Source organism: Corvus hawaiiensis, chromosome 2, assembly GCF_020740725.1.
Source record: "Corvus hawaiiensis isolate bCorHaw1 chromosome 2, bCorHaw1.pri.cur, whole genome shotgun sequence".
Taxonomy (NCBI): Eukaryota; Metazoa; Chordata; class Aves; order Passeriformes; family Corvidae; genus Corvus; species Corvus hawaiiensis.
The window spans coordinates 114,844,554-114,866,894 of NC_063214.1; the positions used below are offsets into that span (position 1 = coordinate 114,844,554).

Consider the following 22,341-nt stretch of genomic DNA (forward strand, 5'->3'; position numbering starts at 1 on the left):
TGCTACTCCAAGACTGTTGGACATTAAGAGCCAGAAGCAGAATCTGTGTCTATTAAGCACTGCAGTACAAGGGCTTTAGTAATTACTGCCCATCCCCTACACTGATCACTGTTCCTTCATCATATTCCCTGTGGCAATGACTTCCATGCTCCTGCTATCACCAATTTTCTCCTTGCTGCTGCTGAAAATCGATGCTTGCATTGCCTTTGGATTATTCTTTTTGTCTGTGATGGACCATATTTTTAGGGGAACTAAAAGGTACCAGTGGGTTGCTTGTACACTTTCAATGTGAGGCTAACGCCCATTATAATGGTTTGCAGAAAGATATTTTGAACCAACTTTTGTATAAATCGACCAACTTTAAACCCCAAGAGGAATTTCAGACAACTCTCTGTTTGCAAAACAATATTTTATTAATAAAAAGAATTATAAACAGTAAGAAAGAACCCCCAACTTTACACTGAATGAAAAATCCATAATAAACTCCCAGAAACGTGCCTCAGTTCTTCACTCTCTGTACAAGAAATTCCATTAGGTAGTAAATCCTACATCCACATTCATCCAGCTGTGGGGTCCCCAGCAGGAGGAAGGACATCCACCTGTCAGAGCAAGTCCAGAGAAGGCCACCAAGGCGATCATAGGGATGGAGCACCTCTCCTGTGAGGAAAGGCTGAGAGAATGGGGGTTGTTCAGCCTGGAAAAGAGAAGGCTTAGGGGTGACCTAATTGTGGCCATTCCAGGTCCTGAACAGAGCCTACAGGAAAGATGGAGAGGGATTTTTTACAAGAGCCTGGAGTGACAGACAAGGGGGAATGGCTTCAACTTGTAAGAGAACAGGTTCAGATTAGATGTTAGGGAAAAATTCTTCACTGGGAGGGTGGTGAGGCACTGGCACAGGTTGCCCAGAGAAGTTGTGGATGCCCCATCCCTGGCAGTGCTCAAGGCCAGGCTGGATGGGGCTCTGAGCAACCTGGTCTAGTGCAAGATGTCCCTGTCCATGGCAGCAAGGTTTGAACTAGATGATCTTTGAGGTCACTTCCAACCCAAGCCATTCTGTGATCTAAAGATGACTGAAAGTACAAAAGAGCATTGTGCACACTTCTATGCAGAGCAGCTACATGGCTGGACACATTTACCAATACACAAAAAATCACATGAGTGATTAAAAAAGCCATGCTTTGTGTAGCACCAAGGGGAGAATTATGAGGATTAAAAACAATTCACTGACAACTGTAGGCCCTGAAATGCTGAATTAGGGACATGACTGACCAATTTCTGCTTGCAGTTTCATCTCATCTTTTCTCAAGGGAAATTTGTCAATAAGGGCAAAGAGCTCAGCTGGTGTTGCTGGGAAAGGGTAGCGTTCCTTGTCCATGCCGTGCTTGTCCATCACCACGATGTTGAAATTGTAATGGGGGATCCTCAGCAGCAGCCTGCAAAGCAAGGAACTGGTTTTGTTAAAGGGCAGCACCAGCCTCTTGAGCCTGAGCAGAGGAAGGTGAGGATGGTCACAGGGGCTACACAGAGTCCACTTGGTTTCAGCATTAACAAGGAGCCAGATAAAGAGCAGGTGCCTGCATGTGCTGCATGTGTCAAGGTAACTGCACCCAGCTCTGTTCTCTGCCATTACCCACTGCTGTCACAAGAATGAAAAAAGGTCAGACAAAAAAGGTAGTATGAACAGTACCTAAAGAAAACCCTTGTGATGAAGCTCGAGTTATAAATAAGACTATTCCCTTTCCTGGCTTCCATTTCTTGGCTTTCCTTGGTATAAAAGCTCACAGTAAGAAAAGCAGGACAAAAATTTTTGGAGTCTGCTTTCATTGCTACCTAATAATAACAATCATGTGGGACTCTAATTTTAGAGGAACAAAAGCCAGCGCTAATCATGGAGGAGTCCTTTTCTTCCAAAGTGGTGGAACTGGTCATTTAAGCTCCTCTGAAGGTACAAAAATAAGAAAAGTTTATCTCTGGTGCTCTTTTCATCTTTTGCATGAAGGACTAATGTACTAGAAGATCCTTAGATACACAGTCAGTCAACATCATTAGTGTGGGGTAAATAAATTCAGGCAGCCCTGAGAGAATGGTGAAAGAAGAATGCCACGAAGAAGAGTCTGGAGGGATGTTGGAAAGGTGTGAAGCACCAAAATTGGCCTTCCACAGCCTCCTACCAAGTCTGAGTGCTCTTGGCATAGTCTTGTTGCCATTAGGGAGCTTGGCCATTAAATTCAAACTAAAATAAAGATTAAAGCTAAGCAACAGGGATAGAAAACTACATTCATCTTGTGCCTTATGTCACCTAGGAAAAAATTCTTCTAAAAATCCAAATGCTAAACTTCTGTGCTTTCCAAAGTTTTAAATGGGGTACCTGTGCTCATCAGCTTACTGAAATGCCAATTCTGGATGACATATTTATTCAAGATGTTTAAGAGTGCATTTCATATTGATTTGAGCACCTTGCAGAACTGAAAAGCTGTAATTCACACACTAAGCAACAACAAAGGAAAAAATCAATGGAAAACTAACTTTCACTGAGTGAAGGGCAGGTCATACCATACCAATTTCTGAAATGTAGCTTCATTAAAGGTTGCATGGGAGCAGGCAATGAGGTGTTAAGAGAGCTTATTATTTTCTCCAGAGCCACAAGAAAATAATTTCAACTTTAGTAGAAGTATCTTTATTCAAAAAAGAAAAGGAGAGTGTTGTGCTCTCCTTTTTCTTTTATTGAGAACAAATTTTTTTAATAATTTGAAAAAAATCCCCTCTCTGCTGTGCCAGCAATTTTCATTGTCTTCAATTAAAACTTACTCCCTTTCCTCAGGCCTATCATAGAATATGTTGCCTAAAATGCTCCTTGACTTTTTTCTAAACAACTCTTCCTGCCAATGAGGCCTTCACTTTTGGCTTTTGTTGTTTTCCTGTCCCTAGGAAATGCTGGCACTTGAATGCTGGCACCCTTTCAAGTGAAAACCAATCCTCTGCCAGTCTAAACCCAAGTCAAAACAGTTCAGGCACCTCAGTAAAACTGCTGATGCTGCAGTCAGGGTGGGGAGGCTGAGATAATTTCCTCTTTGAAATACTGCCCATCTCATTCCTACATGTGGGACTTCAAAGAGTTTCCCCTTTCACTGCCTCCTCCCCTTTGGGCCTGGCCACAACCACCACCAGCCCTGGTGCAGAGGATGAGCTGTCGCTGCCATTTGGGGCTGCCCTGCCAGCTGCTCCAGGGCTGTCCTTGCAAAGGAGCAACTCCAACACAAATACAGACAGACTCTGAAGTGTTTTCAGTGGCAGCACCCAAAAATACAAACTCACATCCCTATGATCATAGGCATATTAAATATGTAATAAATTAAATAAATTTTTGTTATTTTTAGATTTGCTGTAGCTATTACACAGTGAGCAAATTAACCCTAAAGTGTGCTCATCAATATCTACTTTCCAATGTCTAGCTATGTACATTAGAGTAGAATACATGTATTTGGAGAGTAGGATGCAGGGAATCAAAAGCAATGCAACTTGTAGGATAAGGTGCAAACACAACAGCAGTGAGAGCTTCCTTTACCTGAGCTGCAGGGCAAGTGATGGGGGCAGCAGCTTCACTCCTATTCTTCCTATCTGTGCTGGGAAGACACCAACCAACTCCACCACGGTGACATGTCGGAGGTCTAACCCACACTGTGCCGGCTGCAAGGGTTAAAAGGAGAAAGAGGGGTATTAGTCATCCCTGAGAGAACAGAGGAGTGTTTTGAGTGTGCAGCAAGTGTTCATAGAGTCCCCTCTCCTTAAGTTAGTTAAATGTTTTAAACTGAATTGAGAGCACATTTTGCAAACACTCAAATTCTCACAGCAAAGAACTGGAGCTTCATGACTCCAGGGGAGGTTAAGTAACAGATTCTCAGCTACTCTAAGAAAACCAACACACAGGAATCACCTAGGAGAAATATCAACTTGTCTCTGTAGTCATATGAAAAGGTGCCAGGATATTAAGCATTGTACTAGTAATCTAATTTGGCAATCAAAGCAAATTATGTGAAACAGAAGTTGACTGCAGGAAGTTATCTTCCATGCCAACTCATCTGCCCACTGTCAAGAAGTGGAAAATGTACTATAGCCATTAAATTCAGATTGATCAATATATTGAATTTTCTTGCCAAGTTTATCTAATAGGGAAAAAGCCCTGCTTTGTTTTTTTTTTCTTAAATACAACTGAGACAACTTAAGACAGCAGTTAAAAGCATCATCACATTCATATCTCAATGATTATTTATACTCCATTTTGTTACAAGTTGTGAGAATCAAAAAACAAGATAAAAGCACTTGTAGCTGTGAAAGAATACAGGTTCCTTTCCTTCCTTTCCCTGAGGACACAGATACATTTTGGAGACACATCCCTAAGTCTAGCAAGAAGCCAACAAGGGCATCACCTTTACAACACACAAGAAGGAAAATTACCAGAAGTTTTGGGTTTTTTGGAACAAAACACCCCACAGTGTTATCTCCAGCACTCTGGATGATTTCTCTCCTGTGTCTCTGGTCCTTTGTTTGCACTTTGTATTTCTGAAGCTGTGCATACTTCCTTGCATTGTAGTTGCAAATTCTGTTAAGCCTGGTCTGCACGAGCTGCTTAAGTGTTGGAGGTTAGGTTTGGGGTTTTTTTCAATTTCTTTAGCAGCTGAGATAGGGACTTATTACTGAACAAAAATTATTATAATTAATTTGGGGAGGATGGAAGGGCCAGAACAGCCTGGGATTCAGTGACTGGTCAGTCAGAGGCAGCACAATCCAGAATGGAGCTGAATTAGAGACTGGGGAGATATTTCAACTCAAACCCCTGTGAAAAGGATCAATCCAGGACCATGACTGTTTCAGCCAGATCTTTCAGTGGCTACAATATAACAGCTGAAGTTTGTGTATTTTTATCAAACAGTGGAGCTTGTCCTCTTGTGTCTTTCTTTAAAGAAAAAAAATAGCTGCACATCCCCCTTAAATGTGTTTTACCTGCAGCATTCCCAGCTGCATCCTGTAGAAGAAGTTGGCTGCAGTAGGAGTTGAAATAATTAGCAGTCTCCGCTTCTCATAAAATTGATCCAGAAGTGCAGCTGCAGTCCTCACATTCACATTAATATTCATGGCTAGAATTAAAATTAAAACAAAAGTTATGGAGCATACTGAAAACAGATCTATTTCTAGAGGCAGAGTTAGACAGCAGAACCACAAGAACAAGAAACAATAATAAAGAAGACATGGGTGAAATGCTGGCCTCATTGAAGCCAACAATTTTACTGCAGACTGCTCTAGCTTGCACACTGGATTGACTCCAGAACATCACATTTTGTAGAAAGTTTTGAGCTAAGACAAACTTGAGGAAAGAGAAGTCAGAGGTGGCAAAGGCTTCAACTGTAAGTGCAAACTGGCAGGGGAGACAAAGATGGTAAGTTTCTTACCTCCGGTACACTGCAGCTGTAGTCCACCCCACACCCCCTTCCCAAACTCTCACTGCCCTAAGATTCTCACTGCACCGGATTCCTCCTGGTAAGGTGGTGAAATACTCACTTACGTGCACAGGTTGGCTCCACTCCTGACCACCCCAAATTGTACTGGCAGACTCGAGCTGGGCTTCCTTGCAGCTCATAGCCACCAATGCAGGAGAACTCACAGGTAGCACCATAGTTATTTCCATCACCTGAGCACTTGATGTAGCCATTATCTGGGGCATTTAACTTCACACAGCGCCTGACTTTGAGCAAGAGAAAAAAAACCCAACAAAATAAGACACAACATGAATCACCATTTGTTATTAAGGTAGCATGGGTCAGGGGACTACCAGTACCAAAGACATTTTTCTGTTTGCTTTCTGTAGCATTAGTCATGCACTTAAAAACACCAACCAACCAGCTTGAACTCCCCCACCCTCACTCTCACGTAAAATGAAAAGGTGTGTAGGTGTATGCATGTGACAAAAGGTCATGGAGCACAAAGAGCTGAAGCCAAAACCTACAGGTATCATCTCTGTATATTCAACTCCAGATGTTAAGATCTGGACTTGTGAAAGGGCAGCCCTGCTTGACAGACCTGAGCCTCAGCTGAAAAAATGTCTTCACCTCCTTGTTTCAGCAGCTCACAAGCCTTAAGTATCAGGGAGGAGATGGCAGAAGGGAAGGGGCGTGGAGCTGGAGGCAGGGCTGATCAAAGAAGCTCTTCCTGGACATGCAGGAATGCTGCAGACCTGGCCCCAGGGTCTTCAGCAAGACTGTTCTCCCTTTCAGCATCATCACAGGAGTTTATATACACAGAAATATGCAGATAAACACAGAAATGAGGACATTTTCAAATTGCCTACCAAGCCAGATGCAAATCAGTGTCTGTATTTACAGGGTAAAGCACCATTCTTACCTCTGACTTTAACAAGAAATTTGCAAGTGCCTTTGTTTTCAGCTCTGTCATACACAGTATATTGGATTTTGTGGTCTCCTTCTGGAAAATGTGACCCTGGTGGCAGGCCTTTCAAAATAACACTAAAACAGGAAACAAAACAGGACAGATGTTCAGAAATTCACCCGTATTTATTTACTGACAATGCTGTAAAAGCCTGAAGAGGGATGTTTGTGGTATGCTAGGCTGCACTGCAGGACTGAAGACTTGAGAGTAAGCAAAGGAAGAAGTTGGGAAGCAGCAACCAGAGTATTTAAATTAGCTACATACAGCCCACCCTGCTGAGACAAGGAGGTGAGAGTGGGCAAGGTCTGCTCCCTTCCTACAAAACAATCCATAGTGTAGCCAAGCCCATCATGCCCAGAGGAACTCAAGCTTCCTTTTCCTTACATAAGAAAAAACCAACATTAAGAAAGAAAACTTCCAGCCTCTCACAATGGGCATGTACTCCCATCTGGCTGTTCTGAACTGCTCCTGTGATTGTCATTTGTGACTATTAATATGTACAGAAATGGAACAGAAAAGGAGATTCAGTGTCACAGCAGAAGGGTGTGGTGATCCACAGCAGCATTTTCACCTGGAATTTGCCCCTGTCCTGCAAACAAGGTGGGAGAATTTAGACATGTTAAACATATCCTCAGTACTGAAGCAGAGGGTAACCAAAGAGCTTTCCATGTAATGGAAAAGCTTTTGTACTCCTGAAACTGAAGGACTCTGTGCATTTAAGAAAAGCACTGCATAGTCCATAAAACAGCACAGTTTAGCAACATTTTATAAAAATAGAGATGTGGTTTCTGGAAAAACTTTCACTGAATTGAGAGCTTGGCTCTTTTGAGCTGACAACAGTTATTCATATGACAAAGTCTACAAGGGATATTCCCCATTTTTTTTGCCTATCAGACATCCCTTTGTCAAAAAGACTTAGGAATTTCTTTATTCTGACATTTTCCAAGTTTTTACTTTACCAGGTGTAACTTTTAATGTTGATAATTGTCACCAAATTGTTACATCAGACCTTAATGGCAATTAAGTTTTTAATTATGCAATGAATTCTTCTTTATGAAATTATTAAATTATAGCAATAAAAGGGCAATATCATTGTGTCTTTCAACAGGTTTTTTTTTTGTATTCACATGAAATTGTACACATCTTCAAGCTCAACTGTGAGCTTGAAGCTTAAGCTTAACCAGTCCACTAATGTAATGATGTAACTTGCTTACTGAAAAAGCAGATTTTCTAAACTCCTATCATTATAATAACCCAGACAGATTGACCTAAGTCCTGCGTGATAAAAATGGGAAAATCAGTGACAGTACACAAGTACACCTTGTTCTTCTGGAAAATGTGTCTGTGAAACCACACAAACTGGCAAAGAAATTTTGAAGTGTAATGTCTAAATCCAATGTTTAAATCCATCAAGGCTACAAACATGAAATGTTACTTCAAAGGTAACTGCCGAATCCAGGGACATCAGTAGCCAGCACTACTTCAGGAAGAAGCCTAAAGATGACAGCAGATGATTTTGTGACACACCTTGGTTTTTTTAAGACAGTCACACTTACCTCTTGTCACCTCCAATGCACTAGTCTGTTTTCATTGTTATGTACAAAAGGTAACTTGCTGTAAGAAAACTTGTTGACTACGAGACCATAAAGAAGCTCTGGAAAATGCAGTCAAAATGCTGTTGTTTATTCTACCAGCTCTAAATAACCACAAGTGGCTAACCAGTTTCTGAACGATTCACCTCCAAACTGCCAGCTTTTCCAGTTAAACATGCAATTCTTTACAGGTCAGCGACATGTGACAGCTATAAGAAAGCATCTTGGATGAATTAAGGGAAAAAGGTTCCTGGCCTGCCAAATTGCTAACAAAAGAGTAAGAAGGAGAAAATGCAAACATGTAGGGATGTTCACCTACTCTGTCAGAATCCCATCTGCAGTGTCCCGTCCCTCCGGGGTGTCCCAGAACACTCTGGCTGTCAACTTGTTGGGCTCCGCGGTTTTCTCCTTCACGCTCGGGCACTGGATCCTTGGAGGTTCAGTATCTGTTGAAAGAAATGCCACAGAAAAGGGCACTGGAGCATCTGCTAGAGCTGTGCATTTTCTTCACAGCTCCTTGCCTGCTGTCAGGGTAACCCAGGACCACCTCCAGCTGGCCTCCTCGGCACTGGATTCATCCCGGTGAAGGCACATGAGCTGACAATGATCAGCCCTTTACAATGCAAAAAACCCAACTAAAAGTAGTTACTGTAAATTTCTTTACACAGTTCAGCTAAAAAGTAATGTCGACAAATGGATGGCTTTGAACTCCAAGGAGGGATGTCCAAGATCCTACCCAAGGATGTTCTGTTTCTCTGCATTCTTTCCTTTGTCCATCTGTACAGTAGATAATGTGACTAAGAGCATTTTTAAAGCACACTGAAAATCAATCTCTCTCTGCATGGTAACTTTGCATGTTACTCTTAATATGCTGGTTATTTTTCCTGCAATAATGGCAAAATGAGAAACAACAGAAGACTGGCACAATTACCATTTTGTGGAGAATCAATGCTGCATTTGATTTTTTCCTAGTAACTCTTATAATAACATCTTACCTCAGTAGTCAGCACTACTAGGACAAGCATCCTATCAATACAGCCTCAAGATGTGACAAAAGGATGACTTAGCTTGGTGACAGCCATTTACCATAACCTCTGTTGTACAACCAGCAGGAAAAGGCAATCTTTCCAGAAGAAAAGACTGACATTTTTCAATCTTCTACAGGAAAGTATCTATTTTAATATATGTCACAGTGCGTTACAGATATAATAGAAATATTATTCAAGTGAGTATTGGCATTTTTAGCTAACTGATAACCAAAACCAGCTGTACATTGATTTTTCTTTCCATCAAAACTATTTCAGGACATGAGGGATATCCTTCCTCTTACAGGGTGGGGACAGGAGACAGTCTGCTTTGTTAGGACAGAATACTCACTAACTATAAGGACTTCTGTAAGTGACTGCTAGAATATACCTAATTTTAAAAATGTGTCTTTTTTACCCCTTTTAATGCATACCTGCTTCACTACTGAAAGGCCTTTTGCCTTTCCTACATGGATCTTTACTGCTGCACTGAGAAGCCCACATAATTTAGTGCAAAAATGCTAAGCAGTGCAACTGCAGTGTAAAGGGGTAGAGGAAAGCCCCTTGTTTTTAAGAGCACTTTAAGTTCAGGTCTGAAGTAATTTTAGCCATACTCAATGCCCAAAGCTGTGGAATACCCAGGCCACTTCCATGACATGAAGTTTACCAGCCCATGCCCTGATCACAAGTAACATCCCTACTGTGCACAGTGCAACTAATTGTTTGCATATCAAAGGAAGAAATTAGACAGCCTTTTTGCCTTTGTATTTCATTGCTGCCTTCACCTTAATTTCACTCCTCAGCTGAAAGTGAGCTGTTCAGCCAGTCCTCTCCTGGCCACTGTGTAGGCTGCTGTTCTGCAACTTCTGAATTACACTAAGGAACAAGTGTTCAATTGCAAACTTCATTATACTGTTAGAATTATGTCTGGTCATAATTATGTCTGTGATGTCTGGTCACAAAAAACTCTCTATCCTACCTATCAAGATGTCAAAATACATATACCTTATTGAACAGTCTGCTAACAGCAGATCTCACTATGTGCATATAGGAACTATGTGCACACAAGGTTTGAAGGAGCCTTCTCTGAACTATGTGGTATTACCATAACTTAAATCTTAGTATTACTTTTACTGGGTTACTTAGGACTTGTAATCCTAGGCAACAATTGGGACTTGATATTCTATGCAACAATTACTCTGCATTTTTGGAATAAAAAGAAGTGTTACTGCTAACTTAGCCTCTTTTCTTTGCAGCTTAAGGTACTTGCTTACTTTACTCCGCAAGACAGCATCCTCTGTAATAAGCACACCATCTCTGCAAACAGACGAGCTGCTGAAAGTGCCAGGAAATACAGAGGACAGTATTTTATCATTTCCAAACTTAAAAGGCTTGTTTTTCTTCCTCTGCTCACACCACTGAGAAGAACAAAGCTTGTTTTTGCATATAAAAACGAGCGACACCACAAACAGTCTAGACCTAAGCAGCTCATGTCTACATTTGTACAACACCAAATAACAGGAAACCTGAAAAACATTTTATGAACATCAGGCCACTGTGGAGAGGCTCCAAAGCCACTTGCCAACCTAGACTGAGCCACAGGCATTCTGAGGAAAACCAAGTTATCATACACACAAAACACTAAGCACAAACATTCTACCACCCACATGCTTTAAATTACTGGTAGCCATTTCAGATGGCCAAAAAATACTTTCCTTTGTGGGTGGCTGCTGAAGCTTTTATCGGAGGCTTCCCAGAATCAAGGGCAGCAGGCTGAGACTTCACTATGTGCTGAAATTCCATTAGTAGTCAGGAAAGTTAAATGTCAGTATTTGTTTATCTCTCTTTTGGTTTTATGTATATAGAAACACTTCTTCCAGTGAGGTTCCCAGGAGACCACTGACTATGTAATGAAAATTGCTGGCATAACTAGAGCGAACTAGGGTGAAATTTAAATTAGCTCACTGCAACCATACTGGTAACTACAATCCATTCGCATTCTCTGGATGTATTTGAAGACCACAATCCCAAGGAAGAAAAACAGTTCAGACAACAGGTTTACTTTTAAACCTGTTTTTAATCACTAAGCAGAAGAGAGTGTGACAGACTCCAGCACACAGAACATGCTGGAAGAGCAGCACAGACTACCAAGGAGTTACTCAGGAGTCAGCAAAGGCTGTTACAAGCTTTGTAAAGTGCTGGCCATTTACACCAGACTCATCTTTAATTAAGTGGTAATGCTTGGAGCTCCTGTGTAAGAAAGATACTCACTTTGGACTGAAAGTACCGAGTAACAGAACATTGCACCCTTGGAAAACTGTTCTCTGCTTCCTTAAGAGGGACAGTTGCTTTTTCACCTTATAAACTGGATAAAAAAGGCCTTTTGGAATTTATCCATGCAGAACTTGGGCACTAGCAGGTACCTCTGGATGTAGACCTCCTGGGATGCAGACCCAACACCCCACTTACCAACGCAGGCCGCTGGCCGGCCACTCCAGACTTTGTTGTCCATGCAGGTGACGATGCGGTCCCCCTTCAGCTGGTAGCCTGGGGAGCAGTAGTACTCACACCTCGAGCCAAAGTAGGCACCATCCAAACACTTGAAGCCCCCGTTGGTCGGCATGGACAGGGTAGGGCAACGCTTTTCTGGAAAAGCAAAGACAGACTTCTGGAAACCTGTTAACCTCCCTTTAGAGTAATGTAAATGTGGGGTATTACACAGAAATAAAGACACAGCTGGCAAACAAGTGGGAGGACGTCTTGTTCCACGTGAGGTTTTTCCACACTGTTCTTATTAGCTGCATTTCAAATTTAACTCTACATAAGCATTAGTGGCCTGATACAATATTTATATGAGAAAAGGGATGACAAGTAGCTATTCCTCTCTTCTCAGAAAATGTTTTACTCCAAGAGCCCATTTAGACACCTGATACAAATTGTGTCAACTTAGAAAGTCTAAGATGGGCGATACTTTAAAACAGCTTTATGGCTCTGTCATGAAACTATTCCCACAAATCAAAATCCCACATTCACAGAATATTCCCTCTCTGCCAAGAGTGTTTGTACCACTCAGAAGCATATCATGACAGGCACCCCTGTGAGATCCTCAACAAACTAATCTACATATCCAAGCATACTGCCAACCTTTAAAACAACAACAACAATCCAAAGATCAGTTTCAAAGGCAAACAAGAATTTACTGTCTGCTGAACCTGGAGCACAAGTCACACACACAGAGATTTTGTAGCCACTTACGTTTGCACAGCACCTTCCCAGACCAGCGTTTGCTTGACTGACAAATTAGCTGGTGAGGGCCATGCAGTTCGTAGCCTTTTTGACAGCGAATATCACATCTTGTGCCCAATACATTCTTGTAATATTCCCCTTGAGGTGTCCTGCAGTTTGCATAACCATGTTTCACTTTAATGGGGGAGCACCACGGTGTTTCTGGCACAGAGAAGAAAAAAACCCCACACACAGCAATTACAAAAACGTTAAAGTTGATACACAAATATAAAACCACTTTGCTTAATCAAGGTCACACAGAAGAAAAGGAAATAAACCTCTTATTTAAAAAGCTGCCAATCCTCAAAGTGGAGAACACTGCAGAGGTGCACTTACACACGAGGAGGTCAGCCCTTAAAAGACTGGCAGCTCTGGTTTTTTATGACAAGCATTAAAGATTGTAGCCATTAGATTGAAGGGGTTGGGAGGGCAGGTGGGTTTTTACTATGCTTTTTGTCCATGGAATAAGTGTGCCACCATGTGGGCAGTTTGATGACAACTGGGCCGTTTTTCCCTCATTTTTAAGCAGACCCATCGAATTGCTCTTTGGTAAGAGAAGTTTGCATTAGGAACACCTTGGTTTGGCTGCAGTTGTCAACTTTCCACATGAAGCTCTCTTAGTGCCATTAAAAAAATTAATTTCTCCTTCCTTAATAATCTGTGCCTTGCAAAACTCAGTGATGGTTCAAGCTCTCCCACAGTTATAAGGTATCACTTACACAAATCATATTGCCAATATATAAAGTTGAACCTGCTCAAACTGAACCTTTATTAACTGGCCAGGGCTACACTGTAAAATATTCAGGATATGGGTACCCCCACCTTGTGAGAATTTACCACCACAGTGTGGTGCTGATGGACACAGCATCAAGTAGAGAGTTCTGTTCCCAGCCAAAGTTTCACGTACTTTGTTAGGTTTGACAATAGGGTGCACACCAAGAAAACGGGCAGCTTCTCAATAGGAGTTTCCTACACAAGGAGTGACTAAGCCTGCTGCTTTCTCAGCTCCCAAGATTTGAAAAGGACATATTGGGAGAAGAGAGAGGGAAAAAGGGAGGAATTGCAAAGTAAAAAGAGAAAGATTACAGGTCCTGAAATCCTTTGTGACAGTGTGTTACGTAAGGGAGGGGCATGAAAAAACTTTTTAATTTTGCAAGAAGGACGGAAAAAAAACCCTAAACAAACAAAACACGAGTTTTAGCCTTCATACTCACAAAGTCACAAACAACAATAAAAAAAAAATTCTAGATTATCTTTGGCAGATGTTCACTTCTAGCTCTTAATGCCCATAGTTATTAAGTACATTTTCCCATACTAGCTGGATCAGCTCCACGCATAAATAAACAAAAATCAATACAGCATTTCTCATACATGGGATATTTACATACAGTGTACTGTGTCTCTAGGACATATTTACACTTTTCCAATGGAAACTACACTTTACATCTGTATTTTGCAGTGCTGGTCCTGAGTCAACACAATAGCATCTGCAAACTAAAATCAGACTAATTATCAATCTTTTGCCTAGACCAAGGGCGCATTTCCTCTACACTAGTCCGTTTCTGAAGCAGTAGTACTGTGATATGCTTATTTTTGTCTTCCACCACTACAAGAGAAAACCCTTTACAAAGATGTGTAAGTGACATTATTCCCAGTGTCAGCAAATAGACAGTAACTGAGGCACAGGACACAAGCAGGCCAGTCTAACAGCACCCCTCAGGTTAAGGGTAGACTACAGTTCAGCTTTTTGGCTCAGCCATACAATCATCCCAGCTCTGTTTATTCCCACCTAAAAGCCTGTTTGCTGAATGTCACGTACATCCTCCGCTATTTACCTTACGATCATGCAAAGTGTTTTGGTGGAAAGTGGGTTTTGGTTTGCGGTTTGATTTTTTTAGAACTATTTCTTGTCCTTCACCCTAATCTCGATCCCACAGCTCTCAAAAGACATTTAAAAAAATCTCCACATCCACCGACTTGGGCCATTTTGTTGAGGGGCTGTACCACAGTGGCTCCCATTTTTCATGCTTGCTGTGCACCAAATTAAAACTCAGACAACAGATGAGGAGTGTGAGCTAATGGGAACAGAAGTCAACCAGCTACTGCTGAATTAATGAGTGATGCCAGCAGCCAGCTCTGCCTCCTTAACTGCTACCCCAGGGCTGCTGGTGCAGTCTCAGGCACCACCTCCAACCACTCTCTGGGGGAAGCCACACATCTTGATTCCCAGCCTCTGCCTCATTCACCTCCTGGAGGAATCCTCCTACTCTTGAGCTTTCCCATAATCTCCTCTTCAGTGGTCTCATGCCCAAACTTTCCAGCTTTTCTGTCCCACTTTTTCTTCCCATGCCCTGAGATCTTAAACTTCAATTTATTTACATGCCCAAGCTTATAAGACCTCCTTAACTAAGAACAAGGCCTTGGTTTTTCTGCAGAAGGGCTCAAACCTGAAGTTACTAAGACAACACTGACTGAAAGGGCAGGACTGGGGGGATGAAAACTCATTTGGGCTGAGCTTTCACCCCAGCCAGTTACATAATCCTTTGGCAAATTAGCTCAAGATATTTATGCCTTGGCTTTTCCACATGTATAAACTCCAAATGCACATCGCTGACTTCCTTTGTAAAGGGTGTTAAGACAAACATGCTTTGCAACATGATCAAGAGGCTAATAATAATAAAATAGAGGGCAAAGAAGCTGTTTCAGGTATTGCAAATTGCCTGAGCTTTTGTGCAAATTTTTGTGGTTTTACAATCACACTTAAGATAAGAGCTGCCCATATATTTAAAAAAAAAAAGTGGCTAACAGCTAAGAAATGCAGATTAATGCACAAGTACAATACTGAAAAAGCCTTTCCTGTAGTGTCAATGCAGCTACAGTGGTTTACAGAGAGAAACAAAGCAAGCTCCTAGACAGGGGAAAAATGCATCTTACTGGACCAAATGATTCTGCCAGAAAGAAGAACAAAAGCAAACATGCTTTTGGATGCAGATAACTTGAAGAGCTTTTTGATTTAAATCTTTTTGATTTAAAACATTATAATGCTTACTCTAGAACTGATCATGATTACAAGAAAATGGGTGAAGCAGGGTTTACAAGCTATTTACAAATATCAGGGTTTAAACCAACTGATACTACTGGGAAAAAACCCAGCTAACTTGAAAAGCACATCAAACTATACAAAAAAGATTTAGATCAAAGTTTGTTTATTTTTAAGTGAAGGCACATACTGGTTTTCAAAGGCAAAGCAGCTACATGGAGCACTTAAGGAATATTAGGTTTGTGAGAGGCCTCAAGGGGTTACACAAGCTGATCCCTACCTCAAGGCCGGATCAGCCATGTTCCTGAAGGCTTTGGGGATTATAAAACCTAGAGGTTTTCTAGACACCTTTTTTGCAACTTCACCATCTATACCAGGCTCTGTTCACCCAAATGAAATAAGTTTTAGGTACCCAGACCTATATACTAGTTTTTTTGTTTAATAGAAAGTTTGTACCTCAGCGCAAACTTGAAAGAACTGGAAAGTCCCTCAGCAATATAATAGCCTGAATTACCACTTGTGAGTAGAACATTCAAGAGACTCAATCCTGTGTTTGAAACCACGGGAAAACAGGCAGCAAACAGACATGGCTGAAGCCTCAATGTTGCCTTTAGAGCTGAGGCTCCTGCTTGGTCATTACAGTATCTGAGAGAACATATTAGGAATGAGGATCACCAGAGCAGTGTCAATGGAGCTGTGATGAACACAGGAACTGCTGTATTCAGGAAACCCTCCTTCATGAAATATGATCAGAGATGCCAAGTGGCAGGAAGGAAAGCACTTTCTAGAGCATCATCTCCCCCAGCCCCTAGGTCCTGTTTAAACATCAGCCTCAGCTGAGCCCTTCCTTCACAAGCAGCATGTAAAGTGACCAGCTGTACTGCTGCTTGCTGCTACACCAGCCAACAGAGCTGAAGGTTCACCAGGGAGGAAGGGAAAAACTCCTTAAAAATGTTGTAGGCACAGAAAATCTTGGCAATGTTTCTCTAGAAAGCTAAGCAAGTGGGAAAACATCCAGATGAAGACAGAAGGGTTTAGTAGGAGGTCGATTTTCACCCCTCCCAGTAAACTGCAATTCTTTGTTTGCAGATGTCATAGAGGATGAATCTGTGTGCTCACTTGCACATGTGTGCAAAGAAAAAAACCAAAGCTGCTTACATAATGTGAACATCAATTACGAAAATCCTTTTAATTCCTGTTACTGGCAAATTTTATTTGCTAAGCAATGGGCCACGCCCAAAATGCTGGACTGCACATCTGAGAAGAAGCTCTGAAGATTGCTACACAGCCCATTTTTCCTTGCTTTGTCTTTTTCATCCCCTTCCCCCCAAAAACAACATAAAGAAGTATGCTAATGAAGAGTCAGCCTTTTCTGTTCCAATGCTTTATACTCTTAGATTCACATTGTCTGTTCCTCAGCATTTGGCAGTAGTGCTTCCAAAGTTGGGGCAGTTTTTAATATCTGTGTGAACAAGCCATTATGTTTCACTTACCCTGATGACATTTTGGCTGACATGAGTATAATCCATTTTGGATCACCATACAAAAGGAATTTATATAGAACCCATATTTTAACTGCTTGCCTGCCCTGGCATGAATTGGCATTGATTTATCTTCATGATCTCTGAATGCTTTTTCTATGTGTCTGCAGAGGGTCACATGTTAAAAGGCAAAGAAAAATGAGTTAACCTAAATAAAGCTTTAGAGAACTATTTGTGCACGTGTTTGAAAGCAAAATTTTATACTGGAGTATTTTACTGGGATGAAGATGAGACATTTATGAAAACAGCAACATAGCCATAAAAGCTGTGCTTTCCCTTTGGCTGTTCATAAATGTCTGAATTATTTTATGACTTACCTCTCATATGGCCCATTGATTCTTTGCAGAGAATCAATAATGTACAACAAGACACCAATGGCCAGTATTTTCAAGTAATCAAAATGAAGACAACTCTAGCATATCCATAGACTAATTTACTAAAAAGAAACACAGTTACCATTTAATGAAATGACAAATGAAATGCCAGGTCTCTTTAATGTCCAGGTTTCTGAGGATTTGTGGCAGAGGAGAGCGATATTGAAACAGAAGCAGACTTTTTAGAAAATGGACACAGCAAATGGAAGATTTACTGGTAGTGGCAAAACACTTCTCACTCTTGCTGAATAGCGAAGTCTTCCAGAATAGGGAAGAAAACCTGAATTTACATTATAGACGTGCCAGTCCATTCACTCATCCAGCTATGTAATTTGGTTTTGAAATGTACCCATTCATTCATTAAACACACTTCAATTGGCACTTCAGGCAGCAGGTTAACCTGAAACGCAATCAACTTTATGGAAAGAAAAAAGTAATGAAAATCAAGTTCTCTTGCATGTACTTCTATACACTACCATCAGTAAGCGCAGGTTTTGAGGCAGCTTATCATTGATGGTTTTGTTAGCATGTATGGAAAAGAAAGAGAAGCTCTTTCTGATTTTCACAATTCAACAACCTGATCTCCCAAAAGCAAAGGCAGTGCAGAAGTTACTTACTCAGGTGCATGAAAGAGTTGTGATCAGCACTTGGTCTAATTTCCATTGTTAAAAACAGCAGAAATTAAATCTTGATCTAAATATCCATGAGAAAAACCATGGAGCTGGATCACCAAGATTTTATAATCCATAAAAAGAAAAAAGAATGAAGCTTTCTGTCAGCAAGCAGTTGATCCTCTTTAGCACATAAGCAAAGCATTCACCTTTGTATCTATTGCGTGCATAAACATCCTCATCATCTTCAAGGGGTGAATATCCCGATCCTACAATAGAAAATAAGAGAAAAAACACTGCAGCAAGAAAGGAAATATAAATTAAAAATAAAAGAAAGCTTTGAGAAATGACATGCAAGATTAGAATGCAATAATCTATGCAATGTCATCAGCATGGGCTTCTCTGAAGCTCAGTCATAGCAGACCCACTTTATAGTGAATTTGGAAGGGGCAAATTGATTTGACAATCAAGTGAAATAGTAAATTTCTCTCAGTGCTCCTAGAGTAGTGTTGTGCAATGTTAAGTTGCACATGCCAAGTCACAGCTCCTCTGTTATGGAGAGCCCACCTACAATGTAGTTGAGCTACTGAGCAGAGAGAGCAGAGCAGGTACAGGTGAAGGGGCACATCAGAGGTTTCACTATAAAGTGGTTCCACAGTGTCAGTGGCTGTTAACAGCCATCAGGCCAAGTAGCAAAAGTAAAATGTAAATAACTCAAGTACAACCCTCCTTAATGACCTGTAACATCCTCACACCAAGAACAAGACATCAAGGTGCACTACCTGCAAACACAACTTCAAATCAAAAACACAGTTTGGCTTCAAGCATTCTTCTGGAATTGTTCAAATAAAGAGACAGTAAAGCTCTATACTTTTAAACCCCTGAGCAATGGCCAAAAACTTAAAATAAAGGTAAAACATGCTTTCTAAAAACCAGAAACCATTTGGAGCACTGCTACTCAAATAATCCATCAACAAAACAGAGCAGTTGGCAAGAAAGCCTTCAAAATATCCCTAAACAACATTTAGTTAAAATTAGCAACTTCAGAGCATGAAGTCTAGTCTAAATTCTAGATAAACTTTTTCTACAAAGAAGGGCTCATACAAATTCCCCCTTGAAACATTCTTTTAAAAACCTTACATGCGATAGGCAGATACTCAGGGGCTACAGGAGCTTCTCACATGGGATCTCAAGTTGCAGCATTTGGGGTTATTTCATTTACATTTGTTGACATTTGGGACCATGGTCTGTACAAGCTGCTACTTAAAGTTACGTAAAATTACATAATTCAGCACCTTAATAAACTACTGATTCCATGTGTAAAGCATACAACTGTTCAGCAGAAATTAAACCCAAGAGTTTCATTTCTGTCAACATCTGTCAACAGACTCCATTTCTTATTAAAAACCCCATAATAATCTGCCCAGAAAATGGTGAAACTTGATTTCTTACTCTACCAGACTCAAGAAAACCCAGCCCAAGTATCTCCAGCTGCTCCACAGTACCTTCCACAGCACCAGCCCCAGCACTGGATCACTGGGAATCCCTCCACCAGTTTGAGCTGGGACCTGAAGAAGCAAATTTCCAAACAACTTCTCCTCTGAAATGGTAGGATTTATATACAACAAAGTCTTTTTATTACTTAGAATCATTTCTCTGGATTTTTTACATTTATTGTTGAGGTTCAGTTTTGATGCCTAAACACTGACATCTGAGAGACTTCTGAACATAAAAACAAACTTTAAACTTTCTTGCACTTGAAGTCTGACTGCATAGCAAAAAGAGCAAGCTGTGAACCCCAAGGGCATCAGGAAGACCTTGATATGTAAATGAATACCTCTCTAAGCATCAAAGTATCTAAGTAAGTAAGTATCTAAGTATCAGTATTAGCCAGAAATTGGGATACTCTTAGCTAATTACTCACTTTGAGGGTTATAAAACTGTTACCTCAGTGTTATCACTAATAACTGTCCAAATTTTAGTGTGCAGTGACTTTAGCATCTAAAATTAGTAAATCTTAGAACTATGTGAGCTCTTATGTATTTGCCTTTCCTTAGACAAAAAACAATTAAGTGCTTTTGAGAGGTTTCTAAGAAAAACTAGCCTTAAATAGTTATTCCCTACTTTTGCCCTAAAACAAGGCTCTCTTGATGGAGCTCAACATCTCCCTTTACAGCTCATTTTCTAGCTCAAAATGAAAAGCGAGTCAGGTCTCTTTCCTAACAAGCAATGTTTTATTAATAACCACAATGGGCTTGGCTTGGGGAGCCACGGGAGCAGTGTGGCCATTTCATCTCCATTTTCTCAGCCACAAATCAAAGTGTTTCTGCTTCACATGCATTCAAAATTGGCTACCAAGCCATTTAAGGACAAAGCATTGTTCTGTGTCGGAAGCGCTAAAAATATCACAGTTCAGAGTATAGCACATTCCTGCAAAATAACACTTGTGGACTTTGTTCTGGCAGATGTCAATCAAAATGCACAAAATAACACTTTCATTTTAAGATTAACCTATGGACTTATATGATTCTGTTTATGTCAGGAAAAAAGATTTCTTCATTTACAAAATAGAATTCTGTCCCCACTGCATAGGTTCACTTGTGCAGGTCTGATGGCAAGATCAGGGCACAAGAGCATAGTGCCAAGCCAGGCACTGCATACACGGGTGTGTACATGAACAACACTTCACATGCTATTGTGCTATAAATCCTTTATAACTGAGAAAAAGAAGGAATGTGACTTGTAAGACACAGAACAGCTATGCACACATGCTTTCCCAGGACTCACATAAGAATTATTTAATTCTTTGAGTTTGATCAATTTAAAGTAAGCTATAGACAACAACAGTATAGTTCATTAAACCAACCTGAAACTTTTCAGTTTACTGCCCTGAAGCAGGACAAGTTCTGGAACACAAGTTCTATAAGGAGTTGCTGAGGGAGCTGGGGTTGTTAAGCCTGGAGAAAGGGAGGCTCATCACTCTCTAAGTCTCTGAGAGGACACTGTATCCAGGTGGGGTTGGTCTGTTCTCCCAGGTAATAATTAATAGGATGAGAGAGAGGAAACAGCGTCAGGCTTAAAATAGCTATTAGGAAAAATTTCTTCACTGAAAGGGCTATCAAAAGCCTTGGAACAGACTGCCCAGAGAATTGGTTGAGTCAGTATCTCTATTTAGAAGATACCAAGATGTGGCACTTAGAGACATGGTTTAGTGGAGTATTAAAAAGAGACATTTTGGAAAATCATTTTACAACAATCATTTTTTTGCGGTATAAGCCCATATCTTCAGCTTCTGTAAACTGACCTTACCCAAAAGAGCACTTGAGAATGTGAAAGATCGCTTTGTCCACCTTAGTGTATTTTTTATGCTGCTAAACTAATGGATAATTTGCCTTCTAATATTCCTGATAAAAGCCTTGAAGGGAGATTCTGAGAAAGTATGACCTAGTGCCACTTCAAAGTTCTGGCAGAGAAAACGGCGGTGAACACGACTCGTGGGGAAAGCAGAGCTCAGTGCTATCACTTGTACACTGCAAATCAGTGCAGCGCTCCCGGCCCGGCCCCGCTCCCCGGCCCGGCTCTGCCCCGGCCCCGCCGCCCCTTCCTCCCCTGCCCTGCCCTGCCCTGCCCTGCCCTGCCCTACCCTCGTACTCCAGGCTGGCCCGGGCGCCCAGGGCGAGCAGCGCGGCGAGGCGCAGCCAGCAGCTCCCCATGCTCCACACGGCGGCTCGGCGCGGCAAAGGGGCAGGAGCAGGAGGAGCAGGAGGGGCAGGAGGAGGAGTGGGACGGGGACATTCTCCGAGCGGCTCCCGGGCGCCGCCGGAGTCTCCTCCTCCCGCTGCCCGGCCCCGCCTCGCCTCCCGGCAAGGCGCTCCGCTGGTTGGGGTCCGCCGGGGCTGCGGTGCCGCCTGTTCCACGCGTTGTCCCCCGAGGGGCTCCTGCCGCCCGCTGCCCTCCGACGCGGCCTCCGGGAGTCGCCCGGTGGTGCCCTGGCCCGGAGAGGTGTGTGGGGTCCCCGGACTTGCTGCGTCGGGCCCTCCTCAGCCAGGGCACCGAGCAGGCCAGGTCAGTGTGTCTGTCCAGATGTCTGCTCATAGGATCACACTAGGTTGGAAAAGACCTCTGAGATCATCGAGTCCAACCTGTGACCATCAAGTCACCTTATACCATGGCACCGAGTGCCACGTCCAGTCTTTCCTTAAACATCTTCAAGGATAGCAACTTCATTACCTCACTGGGCAGGGCATTCCAACATCTAATCACCCTTTCTTCCTGATGTCCCTGCCCTGGTGCAGCTTAAGACCCGGTCCTCTCATCCTATTGCTTGTTGCCTGGTGGAAGAGACCAACCCTCACCTTGCTACACCCTCCTTTCAGGGAGTTGTAGAGAGCAATAAGGTCCCCACTGAGCCTCCTTTATTCCAAGCTAACCC

The 22,341-nt window shown here is 41.8% G+C and overlaps 1 protein-coding gene across 3 annotated transcripts; it reads right to left on the minus strand.

The window, feature by feature from the left end:
- Positions 1-392: 392 nt before the first annotated feature.
- SRPX (sushi repeat containing protein X-linked) lies at positions 393-21,843 on the minus strand. 3 transcript variants are annotated; one of them, XM_048288976.1, is made up of 10 exons: positions 21,553-21,732; positions 18,119-18,178; positions 12,314-12,505; positions 11,528-11,704; positions 8,353-8,479; positions 6,397-6,518; positions 5,561-5,740; positions 5,002-5,135; positions 3,566-3,687; positions 393-1,433 (listed from the first exon to the last, which is right to left on the minus strand). In XM_048288976.1, the coding sequence occupies exons 1-10, from the start codon at positions 21,620-21,622 to the stop codon at positions 1,253-1,255; spliced, it is 1,365 nt and encodes a 454-aa protein (XP_048144933.1). In that variant the 5' UTR covers positions 21,623-21,732; the 3' UTR covers positions 393-1,252. The 3 variants fall into 3 exon arrangements, with proteins under 3 accessions (XP_048144933.1, XP_048144942.1, XP_048144951.1); XM_048288985.1 differs by lacking the exon at positions 18,119-18,178 and having other exon boundaries at positions 21,553-21,843; XM_048288994.1 differs by lacking the exons at positions 18,119-18,178; positions 21,553-21,732 and adding an exon at positions 17,916-18,089.
- Positions 21,844-22,341: the final 498 nt, after the last annotated feature.